The sequence below is a fragment of the Haliotis rufescens genome, unplaced genomic scaffold, assembly GCF_023055435.1.
Source record: "Haliotis rufescens isolate VD_foot unplaced genomic scaffold, xgHalRufe1.0.p SCAF_122, whole genome shotgun sequence".
NCBI lineage: Eukaryota > Metazoa > Mollusca > Gastropoda > Lepetellida > Haliotidae > Haliotis > Haliotis rufescens.
In genome coordinates this window covers 189,335-206,231 of record NW_025963805.1, presented here as the reverse complement: position 1 = coordinate 206,231, position 16,897 = coordinate 189,335, and the positions used below count along the sequence as shown (strand labels likewise).

The following is a 16,897-nucleotide window of genomic DNA, read 5'->3' as shown; positions in this document are numbered from 1 at the left end:
CAGGGATGCTGTACTTTGTTTATATTCCACAGGTTTACTGTACTATGTGTATATTCCACAGGTTTACTGTACTATGTATATATTGCACAGGTTTACTGTACTTTGTTTATATTCCACAGGGTTGCTGTACTATGTATACATGGGGATGCTGGCTGTGTTCTGTACCAATGCGATCAACATTTTGTCTGGGGTCAACGGCTTGGAGGTTGGACAGTCCTGGGTCATAGCAGTCTCTGTACTCATCCATAACTTTATAGAACTCTCAGGTAAACCATAGATCTTCACTCTTTTTGTTACATATCTCTCTATGAATAGGTTGTTACCCAAACAGTGTATGTGTAGATCATGTATTTCCCCTTCATAACAGCAACCCATGCTTGCCGTAAAAGGTGACTATGCTTGCCGTAAAAGGTGACTATGCTTGTCGTAAAAGGCGACTAACGGGATCGGGTGGTCAGGCTTGCTGACTTGGTTGATGCATGTCATCGATCCCAATTGCGTGGATCGATGCTCATGATGTCAATCACTGGATTGTCTGGTCCAGACTCGATTATTTACAGACCGCCGTCATATAGCTGGAATATTGCTGAGTGCGGCGTAAAACAACAAACCAACCTTCATAACCATTGTTGATACTGTAGGACTTGTATACTCTATCACACTGTCGTCCCTTTCATGTGCCTATATAGACTAACACAGTCCTGTTGTTTTTGATCAAGCTAATGAAAGGCAGCCATGTATAACTGATGCAGGGTTAGAAATTAGCACTAGTCCTATAGTCCTTGCCAAACTGCCCAATAGTTAAAGGGCAAGTTCACACGGAAATGAACCTATTTTTCTTGTACTTTTTCCACATTAAAAGTGTTAACCTAGACGTGTCATAGACAAAAATAAAAAAATATCACAATTAATTAACATATTTTTCGCATTAAAACGATTTATATTTTTCACATTTACCAAGTGTTCTATTTCCACAACAAAAACACCATGGCTTATGCCCCTTGCAATATGACGTCATTGGTGCCAATTGATAAACATTATGACGTCATCATGCTTTGTTAGAGCCGCTTCACGTGGTGTAGGTCTAGGTGTGTGATTCTAGCGTCTCAGATGCCAGCCAGCATAGTGTTATGCTGAGTCACTACTGCGCCGGAGTGTGTCGTAGACCATGTTGTTTTACCGCAAACTGGTCCTTGATATCTTTTGCGTTGAGAATAGACAGGGACCCAGTTGAATTGGCACCAATTACGTCATAATCTAAGGGGGATAACTCAGGCCTGTTTAGCTCGAAAAACGAAGGCCTCATAACGGCATATCATTTTCACACTATTGTGAGCTTCCTACTTTCACTGTGAAAAAAATGAGTGTATATTTTCAAACACAGATACTACTTAATTCTAAAATTGCGTTTTGTTTAGAAAAAGAAAGAAAGTGATTTTTGCATGTACACTTCCCCTTTAAGGTATCATAAGGACAAGTAAAAAATTGCAATTTTTAGGGGTTTCGTTTATATTATCATCATAAGGACTAGTGGACCAAAAATGTTAGTATCTACCGCTGTGATGGCTGTCAAATAGGCCCTACTCTGCGCTTGAGTCTTGTGTGAACCCTACCCTGCCTGACACGTCAGTGTTCCCTTTTACAGGTAATTACCAGATTTTTACCGGTAAAATAAGGCTTGGACCGGTAATTCATGTGACTGCCAGTCCCTGTGGACCGGCAAATAAAGTACCTTATAAATAAACATTGGCGATATTCATATAAGTATGTAGTCAGCTTGTCTGTTACCATCAGGGTTTCCCCTTGTCGAGTTTTCGTGCAAGGAAATAACATTAGCTTTTCTTTAAGGTTTAAATATATATTTTAGACTAAGCCACAAAAAAACAAAAAACCTGTGACTTAACTTTGTGAGAATGACATATAGATCTAACTAGGTTACTTCAGAGATGACGCCATTGCATTTTACATGATGTTGAAACAATTAAAACCAGGTCATTTTCAACCCATCTTCCTGTGGCAAGGGAGTTAACTGACTACAAAGTCCAGTTTCCACCCTTGCCGAACTAGGCTGGTATTATGGAGTAACATTTTGGCTGGACTAACGAGTCTATGCATAGTCCAATCAAAATCGCGCACTGAAATCGAAATCCGCTGCTCACATGATTTGATGCATTTCGCGATGTAAGAACCGTTTTATCACAATATAGATCTTGATTATCGATCAGATCGTCCTGGTTGGGCACCACCATTTTGTGTGAAGCAACGCAAGTGATACGTGAGGTGGATTGGTCTGATTGGTCAATAGGAGAGGCTTAGAAGGGACATAACGTAATAGCAACTGGTGGCGCAACGATTGAGCCCAGTAATTCCAGCCTAGTTCGGCAAGGGTGGAAACTGGACTTTTAAAGTCAGTTAACGCCCTTGTCTCGGGAAGATGTTTTCAACCAAACTTTTATTGGTTGAAAGTTTGGACTGACAAAAATTAGAGGCGGCACTTTCGAAGGCAAGCAGGAACACTGCAGTGAATCAACATGTAGAGTAGATGTCCCGTCTACATGGCCATGGTACAGGCTGCATACACTGTCAAGGGGAAACAGACCCTGATACAAATATATATAAAAAATGAGCCCATGCAAGTCTATAATGTTTAGCAAGTCTAGATCACTGCAGTATCTTAGTCTGTCTTACAGACCCTGATACAAATATATCAAATACAGCCGATGCAAGTCTATAATGTTTGGCAAGTCTAGATCACTGCAGTATCATAGTCTGTCTTACAGACCCTGATACAAATATATATCAAATACAGCCCATGCAAGTCTATAATGTTTGGCAAGTCTAGATCACTGCAGTATCTTAGTCTGTCTTACAGACCCTGATACAAATATATCAAATACAGCAGATGCAAGTCTATAATGTTTAGCAAGTCTAGATCACTGCAGTATCATAGTCTGTCTTACAGACCCTGATACAAATATATATCAAATACAGCCCATGCAAGTCTATAATGTTTGGCAAGTCTAGATCACTGCAGTATCTTAGTCTGTCTTACAGACCCTGATACAAATATATCAAATACAGCAGATGCAAGTCTATAATGTTTAGCAAGCCTAGATCACTGCAGTATCATAGTCTGTCTTACAGACCCTGATACAAATATATATTAAATACAGCCCATGCAAGTCTATAATGTTTGGCAAGTCTAGATCACTGCAGTATCTTAGTCTGTCTTACAGACCCTGATACAAATATATCAAATACAGCAGATGCAAGTCTATAATGTTTAGCAAGTCTAGATCACTGCAGTATCATAGTCTGTCTTACAGACTCTGATACAAATATATCAAATACAGCCCATGCAAGTCTATAATGTTTGGCAAGTCTAGATCACTGCAGTATCATAGTCTGTCTTACAGACCCTGATACAAATATATATCAAATACAGCCCATGCAAGTCTATAATGTTTGGCAAGTCTAGATCACTGCAGTATCTGAAAATGAAGAGAGTCACTGGGCTCCTTTTATTATATTTTTATTAAGATAACTGAACAACTGTTTTTTTCTGTACGATATGTTCATTTCAGAGACTAGATGTTAGTCTAGCATGATAGAAGCTAGGGCTACAACGGGTCCAAAACTATGGACTCGAGTACCCGAGGGGTAAGACTCGGCTCGTGCTCGAGTACCCGCAATTATACATCTGTTCAATAAAATTGGCAATTATCCTATCGAATACAAAATGAAAGAGTGAATACAGAATGAAAGAGACATCGTAGATCACTAAGAAAAAAAATATGATCGCGTATCAAATAAAATACTTTTGAAATTTGTATGCTGATTCGCTGAAGCTTCACTGAAATAAGAATTGTCAACTTGGGAAAAGAAACGTTTCAGTGTATCACACGCCACGTTCAGGGTGAAAAATGAAAATAATATTACACACGTGATCGTCACGTGATGTATGTTGCGATTGGTCAATGGCTGAATTAATAATGATTGACGTTACGACGCTAATTTAGAATGAATGGGTCGACAGTTTAATAGTTTCGTAAAACATCCCTTTTAAACAAGCAATAAAGTGCTTTTTTAAACCAGGAAATTTCCTTATGAAATGGTTGTAAATAAGTGTATTGTTTCGAAAAATAACGAAAAAGAAAAGCTATTGACACTTTCATTTGATTTAATTGATTACTCCTGAAAAAGAAAGTTACATAAAGACACGTTTCTATTAACTTATTGAAAGTCCACCAAATTAGAGTTATCTCCCTTGGTCGAGTAATCGAGTCATTCAAACTGGACTCGTGCCCGAGTACTCGAGTACTCTTTGAAGCCCTAATAGAAGCTGAAATCTCAATGGTCTGACCATATGCTTGCTTCGGTTTTCCTGGAACCAGACCTATGACTGGTTCATTGGTTAAAACTAGCAAGTTCACCGCAGAGCAGCACTGTGTATTCACAGGGATGGAGGAACGTAGTGTATAACACCTTGAAATAGTGACAGGGTTCCATAACAAACAAGGGATACCATATTTTCTTGAGTATAGTGCGCACCCAAGTATAATGCGAACCCTCTAGCGGATTCAGTATTTTGGAGAAAAATAAATTGGGATATTATGGGAAGAAAAATATTACACCGTACCCCTTCAGCGAATTCTGGTAAACGAATGGGTGATTAGAAACTTTGTCAGTACAAATTTGAAATTTGAGATAAAAAATCACAAGACATGTTGATTTACCGTTTAAATTGTATTTTTTGTTCTCTATATGACTATTATCATAATATTTCATTATGTCTTGCATCAGGTGAGCTACAATAGGTTTGCTTGACCATTCAGACGATGTTGAAATGGGATATAAATGGTTATATTCTCCAATTTATCATTGCAGGAGAATATCGGTCCAATCATGTCTTCTCCATGTATTTCATAAAGCCTTTCTTCGGAGAGCGGAAGGTCCGGGGTTCGATCCCTGGCCGCGTCATACCAAAAGACGTTAAAAGATGGTACTTGTTGTTACCCTGTCTGGCGCTCGGCATTAAGGGGCTAAAACAAGGACTGGTTGGCTCGGAGTCAGTGTACTGTGTCTGAGTGGGGTATTCATGTTAAACTGCGGCATGGTATCTCAGTGTGCTAGCACTATAAATCGGCATCAGTCCGGACTAGTACAAGCAGCCACATACACGTGCATGCACGTCGTTATATAAGTACAATAATCTTGGACGCGACGTTAAACCCCATTTCAACTCACCTCAATTTGTCATTGCAGGAGACTATCGGTCCAATCATGTCTTCTCCATGTATTTCATAATGCCTTTCTTCGGAGTGTGTTCAGCGCTACTTTATTACAACTGGTGAGTTTGCAAACATTAGAACATGTTATCGGTGTAATTATTGTAGAGGATTTATCCTTGTACACTCAGTGAGCTCCGTGCCAAGTGTCACAGTTGCCTTGACAAGACTTAGTATCTGTTTGTTGTTGGTCCAGAACTCCATCCATATGAAGGCGGCCTGTAATTAATAGAGCAATGGGTTACTGTAAATCTTGACATTAATGTGTCTCCAAATTAATACGACTGCTGACCCCAAGCCAAAAATCTGACTTCCCCGTCCTCATCCCCAGTGGATTGATATCCTTACCTTCTTCCAGACCCGTGAAGATCCGGGGTGGAATAGGTCTTCAGCAACCCATACTTGCCGTAAAAGGCGACTATGCTTGTCGTAAAAGGCGACTGGGGATCGGGTGGTCAGGCTCGCTGACTTGGTTGATGCATTTCATCGATCACAAATGCGTGGATTGATGCTCATGATGTCAATCACGATTGACTGGTCCAGACTCGATTATTTACAGACCGCCGTCATATAGCTGGAATATTGCTGAGTGCGGCGTTAAACAACAAACAAACAAACAAACCTTATTCCAACCTATGCTTAATCCAATCAAACAGCAAATAGCCCTGCTTATTAGCAGTGAGAAAAGAACTTCTGTAAAAACAAAAAACAGTGTTTTTAAAAAAACAACACACAGTTTATATGTTTATTCTGTTCACTGGCATCAAGGAAGTTCAAAGGCAATAAAATCATAGAACCAACAGCAGTTCACTGATTGGAGTGGTCAATGATGCCTAGTTTGACACGAGTGGGTAGAACTCTTGACCCCTTGATGCTGGTCCACCCCTTGGGGATTCCAGGTTAGAATAGATCCCCAGCAACCTGTGCTGGTCCACCCCGTGGGGATTCCAGGCTGTGGGGATTTCGGGTTAGAATAGATCCTGAGCAACCTAAGCTGGTCCACCCTGTGGGGATTCCAGGCTGTGGGGATTCCAGGTTAGAATAGATCCCCAGCAACCTGTGCTGGTCCACCCTGTGGGGATTCCAGGCTGTGGGGATTTCGGGTTAGAATAGATCCTGAGCAACCTAAGCTGGTCCACCCTGTGGGGATTCCAGGCTGTGGGGATTTCGGGTTAGAATAGATCCTGAGCAACCTAAGCTGGTCCACCCTGTGGGGATTCCAGGCTGTGGGGATTCCGGGTTATAATAGATCCCAAGCAACCTGTGCTGGTCCACCCTGTGGGGATTCCAGGCTGTGGGGATTTCGGGTTAGAATAGATCCCCAGCAACCTGTGCTGGTCCACCCTGTGGGGATTCCAGGCTGTGGGGATTTCGGGTTAGAATAGATCCCCAGCAACCTATGCTGGTCCACCCTGTTGGCATTCCAGGCTGTGGGGATTTTGGGTTAGAATAGATCCCCAGCAACCTGTGCTGGTCCACCCTGTGGGGATTCCAGGCTGTGGGGATTTCGGGTTAGAATAGATCCTGAGCAACCTATGCTGGTCCACCCTGTGGGGATTCCAGGCTGTGGGGATTTCGGGTTAGAATAGATCCTCAGCAACCTGTGCTGGTCCACCCTGTGGGGATTCCAGGCTGTGGGGATTCCGGGTTAGAATAGATCCCCAGCAACCTGTGCTGGTCCACCCTGCGGGGATTCCAGGCTGTGGGGATTTCGGGTTAGAATAGATCCCCAGCAACCTGTGCTGGTCCACCCTGTGGGGATTCCAGGCTGTGGGGATTTCAGGTTAGAATAGATCCCCAGCAACCTATGCTGGTCCACCCTGTGGGGATTCCAGGCTGTGGGGATTTCGGGTTAGAATAGATCCCCAGCAACCTATGCTGGTCCACCCCGTGGGGATTCCAGGCTGTGGGGATTCCGGGTTAGAATAGATCCCCAGCAACCTATGCTGGTCCACCCTGTTTGCATTCCAGGCTAGTTATTATGGAATTATTATGGTTCTGTTCGGATGAACAAAACCTTCCAAATTGCGTGCTGGTTTTCTTGGGGGAATTAGTCAGCAAAGAGCCAGAGTCACAAGAGACTGGTTACAATTTAATTTACAAGAACAATTAACAATGAACAATTTACAAATCTTAGAATATAGCTGAGGGTGCCGCAGAGAGTCGGTACAACCCTCTGGGCAGTGGGAGAGAGATCTGCTTGGTATGAGCGTCAAACCCCTTCTGCCTAACATTTTGCTTCTGTATGTATTTAACAAAAATTAGAACAATAAAAAGGAATATGATTGGTTGATACACGATTGGTTGTGCCCTATGCTAAATGAATGGCTAGACAGAGGTGAATACTTAATCCTGTTAATCCTGTTGGACTGTTACTAATCTTGTTGACATATTTACTGGGTGCTTGGAAAGAGATTATGGTGTCACTATAGACGAGCTTGTAGGGGGGCTAATCTTTAATGAGTCTAAATTGAAGTAATTGCTGAATGTTATTCTAATATAGGTGATGACAGATTTACTTAAATAAAATTGTTCACGGCAATCTATAAGACTATGTAGACATATCTTTTGTTTGGGAGATGGGATCTTGATACCTTAGGCTAGCATTTATCTAAAAGCTTCAAATCTATTAAACTATGTAGACATAACTCTTGTCTTATTGAATAGTATGTCTAGGAGATGCGCTCCCATTACCTTAGGCTAGCATCCATCTAAAAAGCTATAAGTGAAACTACTGATATTTTATATATGCATTTTACCTGATGATAAGTATTACTTGCTAAACTATAATTATATGAAATGATGTATAAATATTACACCATGATAACTCATAAAAGCACTTCATGTGGATCATATTATTATAGGAAAACTTAGTATAAATGTTATATCTTGATACTAGAATAGCTCCCAAGCAACCCATGCTGGTTGAAGAGGCAACTGGATGGATCGTGATCATTGCTCATAATATCAATCACTGGATTGGTGCACACATGGTTATTTACAGCCTAATGTTATTTTGATGGAATATTTCTGTGCTGCCTTTAACAACAAATAAATGAAACAGACACAAAAAGTGGAAGAAAATATTGCGATAATTCTGTCTGTCCTTCACATTCTTAGATTTTTTTGTGATATTGATGAGCTTCCTGTTGTATCTGCAACATTAACGTTTACTTCATTGCAAGTTAGATGTTCGGTTGATTTTATTGTTGTTAAAAATAGTGTTTGATTCCAACTGAGGTGCCTGGGGGTATCATAGATAAGGGGGAATACATTTCTAAAGGACCCGTGAAGATCCGGGGTGGAATAGGTCTTCAGCAACCCATGCTTGCCGTAAAAGGCGACTATGCTTGTCGTAAAAGGCGACTAACGGGATCGGGTGGTCAGGCTCGCTGACTTGGTTGATGCATGTCATCGATCCCAATTGCGTGGATCGATGCTCATGATGTCAATCACTGGATTGTCTGTCTGGTTATTTACCGACCGCGGTCATATAGCTGGAATATTGCTGAGTGCGGCGTTAAACAACAAACCAACCAACCAGCCAACATTTCTGTCAGAAATGCCAGAAAAATGATTTTTGTAGTCTATGCGAATGCACTGGCTGGTGTGAGGTCATCGCCTCAGGACGGGTGTTAGGTAATTACCTCAGGTTTTAGGCCGTTTCATACATGCATGACAACACACGAATATATCTTTTTATCATCATTTTACCTGTTTTAGGCTAATCACAGAGTCAGTTAGGATAGGCTTGATTAGGTAGATTGGTGTTATGTTGATGTATGCTATTTTCATAGCCCTATGATTCTTATTTACATAGCTCCAGATAACGTTTTGAGCAATTGAGTTTTTACTCTATGATGTGGATTTTAATTTGGTTATTACATTTTTAATTGGGTAACCAATAATTTTTCACTCATCTATTCATCACTCTATTGGGTTTTTCCCAAAATTAGTAAACAATATAAGATTTTAAAAAATGAAATAATGTTTAATGTATGTAACTGTTCTAAATATATAGGCTTGACTCGGAAAGTAAATTAGCTCGTAATTATGTTTCGTAAATGAGCTCCTTTGTACGCATGCTGAATAAGCTTCATTGGGTATTTACTCGTGCTGCTTTTATACATTTGAGTTTTTCATTTAATGCATGCGTGTCTGTACGCAAGTTGATTGAAAGTAATTGGGTTTTGAATATTTTGATGGGGTATTTTACGCAAATACGCTGCTTATCTGAAGTTCTGTATTTTATAAATGACGCCAGAAAAGCATTTCACTAGAATTTCCATCAGTACACCTCCACGCCCCATGACTGCTATTAACTTACTCTTCCCAAGGTACCCGTCGAGAGTGTTTGTTGGGGACACGTTCTGCTACTTCGCGGGGATGACATTTGCAGTTGTCGCCATCCTCGGACACTTCAGCAAGACCATGCTGCTCTTCTTTGCCCCCCAAATCTTCAACTTCATATACTCCGTGCCACAGTTGTTTAAACTGGTGCCCTGTCCTCGACATCGATTACCTAAGTAAGTATTACATGACTTGAGACCGATTTCTTACAGTTGTCAGCTGGTGCCCTACTCGCGACATTGCCTACCTAAGACATCGCTTACCTAAGTAGGTATTACATGACTGAGACAGATCTCTTGCAGTCTTAAGGTGGTGCCCTACTCTTGACATCGCCTACCTAAGTAGGTATTACATGACTGAGACAGATCTCTTTCCTTTATTAACAAGTGCTTTACCAACATAGCTTACCTAAGTCGGTATTATGTGACATTAGCACACCCATTGAAACACATACTCAGATTCATAGGGGACAGAGGGGGAGTAGGGAAGCGTGTGGGCGTGGTGCACTTCTATTTAGAATACTTACCATGTATATGTTTATAAAATCTATAGATTTTTGTTTATTCTAAGTGTAAACGTATCACAACACCATAGCTAAATCATTTCAAAATATGTTTTCAACCAAAGTAGAAATAAAAACTTGTGATCCACACTGAGCCATACTGTTTACTAATCAATCAGTGAGGACCAACAGATAGGTAGAAACAAATTTAAGTTATATGCCATCATGTCTGCATCCATTTGCCCTTCAGATATGACCCCAAGTCTGACAAAGTTGGTATGAGTTACACAACTTTCAAGAAGCGTGACCTTCACCCTGTTGGTGACCTGTGTCTAAAGGTCATGAGGTCACTGTTCCTGGTGGAGGTGAAGGACAGACAGGGGGAGGACGGGGAGTTGATTGAGTGCAACAACCTGACTCTCAATAACCTCATTCTCAAGTTTGTGGGGCCCCTGCATGAAAAAACGCTGGTTGTTATAATTCTGTGTTTTCAGGTGAGTGCAACTTGAGCCTGGTCTAAGCCATCTCTCACCACATCTTCCTGAGGCAAGGGCGTTAACTGACTATTAAAGTCCAGTTTCCACCCTTGAGCTTGCTCTAAGACATCTCTCACCACATCTTCCTGAGGCAAGGGCGTTAACTGACTATACAAGTCCAGTTTCAACCCTTGAGCCTGCTCTAAGACATCTCTCACCACATCTTCCTGAGGCAAGGGCGTTAACTGACTATAAAAGTCCAGTTTCCACCCTTGAGCCTGCTCTAAGACATCTCTCACCACATCCTCCTGAGGCAAGGGCGTTAACTGACTATAAAAGTCCAGTTTCCACCCTTGAGCCTGCTCTAAGACATCTCTCACCACATCTTCCTGAGGCAAGGGCGTTAACTGACTATAAAAGTCCAGTTTCCACCCTTGAGCCTGCTCTAAGACATCTCTCACCACATCTTCCTGAGGCAAGGGCGTTAACTGACTATAAAAGTCCAGTTTCCACCCTTGAGCCTGCTCTAAGACATCTCTCACCACATCCTCCTGAGGCAAGGGCGTTAACTGACTATAAAAGTCCAGTTTCCACCCTTGAGCCTGCTCTAAGACATCTCTCACCACATCCTCCTGAGGCAAGGGCGTTAACTGACTATAAAAGTCCAGTTTCCACCCTTGAGCCTGCTCTAAGACATCTCTCACAACATCCTCCTGAGGCAAGGGCGTTAACTGACTATAAAAGTCCAGTTTCCACCCTTGAGCCTGCTCTAAGACATCTCTCACCACATCTTCCTGAGGCAAGGGCGTTAACTGACTATAAAAGTCTAGTTTCCACCCTTGAGCCTGCCCTAAGACATCTCTCACCACATCTTCCTGAGGCAAGGGCATTAACTGACCTTTAAAGGTCCAGTCTCCACCCTTGAGCCTGCTCTATGACATCTCTCACCACATCCTCCTGAGGCAAGGGCGTTAACTGACTATAAAAGTCCAGTTTCCAACCTTGAGCCTGCCCTAAGACATCTCTCACCACATCCTCCTGAGGCAAGGGCGTTAACTGACTATTAAAGTCCAGTTTCCACCCTTGAGCCTGCTCTAAGACATCTCTCACCACATCTTCCTGAGGCAAGGATGTTAACTGACTATAAAAGTCCAGTTTCCACCCTTGAGCCTGCTCTAAGACATCTCTCACCACATCCTCCTGAGGCAAGGGCGTTAACTGACTATAAAAGTCCAGTTTCCACCCTTGAGCCTGCTCTAAGACATCTCTCACCACATCCTCCTGAGGCAAGGGCGTAAACTGACTATAAAAGTCCAGTTTCCACCCTTGTCGAACTAGGCTAGAATTTCTGGGTTCCATTGTAGCGCCACCAGTGGCTATCACAAGTTATGTCAAATATTTGTTCCTCCTGTTGACCAAACAGATTCCATCTCTCATATCACTTGCATTTGCTTCAAACAACATGACAGCGCCCAGGCAAGATGATCTGAACGATAATCAAGATCTATACTGTAATATAACAGGTCTTACCTCGCGAAGTGCATCAGTTCACTTGAGCACCTTGATTGAAAACATGAAAAGATTTGGAAAATATCTGTCGATGCCCAGTTAATGGTAACCATACTTTGCAAATCCTGCACTTTAAGCTCCATGCTGTTTATGAACTTGATATCTAGTTTGTTACGCGATTTTTATGGGACTGTGCGTAGACTTGTTAGTCCAGCCAAACAATTCCAGCTTAGTTCGGGAAAGGTGGAAACTGGACTTTTATGGTCAGTTAACTCCCTTGCCTCGGGAAGATGCTCAAACCATGACTGATCAGTTAGATACAGAAAATTTAGTGATGATGAGAGAGTGAGTGAGTGAGCGAGTTGGGTTTAACGCCGCTTTTAACATTATTCCAGTTATATCACGGTGTGTCAGCTTAATGTGGGAGGAAAGCCCGAATTGATGCAGGTCTCACACGTTTACCACTTCGGTGAACCCCACGAGCACGGGTATGGTGCTGACAAACCTAGAAACATAATCGGTGTGAACCGGGATTCGAACCCACAATCATAGGTTTCTGGCGTGTCCAGGGGACGCAACTCTGCACAGCGAATCGCGGCGCCTTAGCCGACTGGGCCACCCGTGCCCCCTTAATGATGATGTGACATGATTATAAACGTGTCCCGCCCACGGGATTTAGTCTGCAAAGTCTGTAACACAGACTAACAAATGTCAAGTGGCACAGCAACAAACAACAAGCATTATTGTTTTGTGATCAGTGAGTGAGTATGGTGTTTTGCAGCTTTTAGCAATATTCCAACACTATGCTGCTGGGACATTTTCCCAGGCTTGCACGCCACAGCCCTGTTTGTTTTTTTCAATTTTCTCAGTAAACTGTGCTTTTCATTGGAGTGGATTTCAAAAAGTTTCAAAAAGTTGTATGGTAGACATGTGGAGGACATTTCCAAATTTAAAGCATCAGGGACAAAAATGATGTCTGATGCAATTCCCTATCTTTACTTGACAAAAACAAATCAGCCCAGCAGATCTATTATACAAGAACAAATCAGTTCAGCAGATCTGTTGTACAAGAACAAATCGGTTCAGCAGATCTATTGTACAAGTACAAATCAGTTCAGCAGATCTATTATACAAGAACAAATCAGTCCAGCAGATCTATTGTACAACATGTACAAGAACAAATCAGTCCAGCAGATCTATTATACAAGAACAAATCAATTCAGCAGATCTATTGTACAAGTACAAATCAGTTCAGCAGATCTATTGTACAAGAACAAATCGGTTCAGCAGATCTATTATACAAGAACAATTCAGTTCAGCAGATCTATTGTACAAGTAAAAATCAGTTCAGCAGATCTATTGTACAAGAACAAATCGGTTCAGCAGATCTATTATACAAGAACAATTCAGTTCAGCAGATCTATTGTACAAGAACAAATCAGTTCAGCAGATCTATTGTACAAGAACAAATCAGTCCAGCAGATCTATTGTACAAGAACAAATCAGTTCAGCAGATCTATTGTACAAGAACAAATCAGTTCAGCAGATCTATTGTACAGAACAAATCAGTCCAGCAGATCTATTGTACAAGAACAAATCATTTCAGCAGATCTATTGTACAAGAACAAATCAGTCCAGCAGATCTACTGTACAAGAACAAATCAGTCCAGCAGATCTATTGTACAAGAACAAATCAGTTCAGCAGATCTATTGTACAAGAACAAATCAGTTCAGCAGATCTATTGTACAAGAACAAATCAGTTCAGCAGATCTATTGTACAAGAACAAATCAGTCCAGCAGATCTATTGTACAAGAACAAATCAGTTCAGCAGATCTATTATACAAGAACAAATCAGTCCAGCAGATCTATTATACAAGAACAAATCAGTTCAGCAGATCTATTGTACAAGAACAAATCAGTCCAGCTGATCTTTTGTACAAGAACAAATCAGTTCAGCAGATCTATTGTACAAGAACAAATCAGTTCAGCAGATCTATTGTACAAGAACAAATCAGTTCAGCAGATCTATTGTACAAGAACAAATCAGTCCAGCAGATCTATTGTACAAGAACAAATCAGTTCAGCAGATCTATTGTACAAGAACAAATCAGTCCAGCAGATCTATTATACAAGAACAATTCAGTTCAGCAGATCTATTGTACAAGAACAAATCAGTCCAGCTGATCTTTTGTACAAGAACAAATCAGTCCAGCAGATCTATTGTACAAGAACAAATCAGTTCAGCAGATCTATTGTACAAGAACAAGTCAGTTCAGCAGATCTATTGTACAAGAACAAATCAGTCCAGCAGATTTATTGTACAAGAACAAATCAGTTCAGCAGATCTATTGTACAAGAACAAATCAGCTCAGCAGATCTATTGTACAAGAACAAATCAGTTCAGCAGATCTGTTATACAAGAACAAATCAGTTCAGCAGATCTATTGTACAAGAACAAATTGGTGGGGTCTTGTGGACATTTATTTTGTCATATTTGTTGGATGAATGTTCACCTCCTCACTTTCACATTGCCATTTTGTTTTCCAGGTAGTTTGCAGCGCTGTTGCATTTCTCATCCGATATCAGCTGTCAAGACTCTTCTATGATTCATGAATCATGCCAGGATTCATCTGTTGTTTTGTTTTGCTTGTATTGTTAAGCTTTCGAGGAGACTTTTACACCATTCTTTGACTACAACACTGTTGATTATAGTCAATCCTATTTATTGCGACAGTAGTTTATCATAGAGAATCATGCTAAAAATTGCTATGTTGTCTCATTGCGATGTGTGCTTGAAGATTTACACAAACTGTTCATCTTTCTCCTTTGGACATATTGTACAGACTTTTCTTTTTATCCTTATTATTTGGTTCACAGACTTTAAAAAATAATAATATTGGGATGGTAGATGGTAAGTAAGAAAATATATTTTTTATTATGGTATCGTACACTTTTTTTTGGTGAGGTGAAATAAAATTAAATGAAACTAAAGAAAAATAATTCAAATGGGTCAAAGTTTCCTTCCCTGTTGACTTTTGAATTAAAAAGCTAATTATTCCATTTCATTTGGGTTGACAGGTTCATAACTTATGTAAGATATAGCCATTTTGTCTGGTTTTCATGAAAGAAATGAGTGGCTGAATGAATTTGGAAATGATTGATAGTGTGAGCATCCACTTGAAGCCTCAGGGTATTATTCTACACTGAGTCAGCCAGGGTGCGGCTCAGCACTGATATTCTGTAGTACATCACATCACTGCTGTGTGGAGAGGAAGATCCAGGAGCTTGAAGATGGGGGATGATGACTGGTGTCGGCATGAGCGTCAGTAATATGAATATTACACATTCGTTAGTCCGACTGATGTGGTTCAGTGATTGTGTTTTGACAACCTGTAGTATGTTTGATCGACAGTTGCTCTTACTGGCTTGCGTGTGTCTCTAGAACAATGCAGTAACTCGGTCAATGTTACCTCTGGCCACTACAACCAGGTTGACCCATAATTGACTTTCTGATACTCGTAAGATGTGTAAAGATAAACATTTGACAGTGCGTATAATATTTGCGAGCTTGCTCTTCAATGCACTCTTCAGTCTGGGCCCTCTGAGCCCTGTTCCATTAAGCCATCGTAGTTAGTCTCTGTTTAAGTATGGGAGTTACGATCGCTTTAGCACTACGACTGTTGTAAGTCCATGTTTAAGTATGGGAGTTACGATCGCTTTAGCACTACGACTGTTGTATGTCCATGTTTAAGTATGGGAGTTACGATCGCTTTAGCACTACGACTGTTGTATGTCCATGTTTAAGTATGGGAGTTACGATCGCTTTAGCACTACGACTGTTGTAAGTCCATGTTTAAGTATGGGAGTTACGATCGCTTTAGCACTACGACTGTTGTAAGTCCATGTTTAAGTATGGGAGTTACGATCGCTTTAGCACTACGACTGTTGTAAGTCCATGTTTAAGTATGGGAGTTACGATCGCTTTAGCACTACGACTGTTGTAAGTCCATGTTTAAGTATGGCAGTTATGATCGTTTTCTCCCTACGACTGACGTAAGTCTATGTTTAAGTATAGGAGTTACGATCATTTCAGCACTACGACTGTCGTTAGTCAATGGTAAAGTATGGGAGTTAAGATCACTTTACCGATCGCTTTGTGGAACAAGGACCTGGTTCTGCCACTGGTGTGTGTTGTCTACCTTATTGTATGTTATTATTGTCTTTCAAATTACAACATATTTTACCATGTAGCATCATGAAGCATGACATTTTTGTTTTTTATTTGCTAAAATGTTTCCGTTTTTGACACAAGAGTGAGTGGGTTAAAATAAAGATTCTAAGTAGACCAAGCTGGTAGACACCTTGTATGTGTGGAATTCCACTTACATCCGCCCCTGAGGGCCCCATTACAAAACTGGCCACTGGATGTTCTGAACAGGGACCTGGGACTTATGTTTAAAGAAAATGTGTTTTAGAAAATTATTGAAAAACATTTTTTCAGAAGACTGATCACTGGATGTCCTGAAAAAGGATTATTTGACTCCTTGTTATTCTGCCTTGAAGCTGAGACCCAATATTTAATTGTCGACCCCTAAAGTCTGAAGAATCCCTATAGATCTAATGTTCATTAGTGTTACATGTTTAAAGGGGCTAGGCTCCCAGAAGATTGATTCAAGTCGGTCAAACACTTCTTTAATGATCTACTTACTCTATGTATACTATTTAAAAGATATGCTTTTTTTCCTATGACTATATAGTTTATCTGTCATA

The 16,897-nt window shown here is 40.8% G+C and overlaps 1 protein-coding gene across 1 annotated transcript in view; it reads left to right on the top strand.

The window, feature by feature from the left end:
- Positions 1-15,890, top strand: part of LOC124116545 (UDP-N-acetylglucosamine--dolichyl-phosphate N-acetylglucosaminephosphotransferase-like) — a 30,599-nt gene extending 14,709 nt beyond the window's left edge. The window contains exons 4-8 of the mRNA XM_046477907.2: positions 120-266; positions 5,266-5,350; positions 9,626-9,814; positions 10,391-10,634; positions 14,675-15,890. Of these exons, the coding sequence (XP_046333863.2) occupies positions 120-266; positions 5,266-5,350; positions 9,626-9,814; positions 10,391-10,634; positions 14,675-14,740 (731 nt within the window). The 3' untranslated portion in view covers positions 14,741-15,890. The remainder of the gene's footprint in view (positions 1-119; positions 267-5,265; positions 5,351-9,625; positions 9,815-10,390; positions 10,635-14,674) is intronic.
- Positions 15,891-16,897: the final 1,007 nt, after the last annotated feature.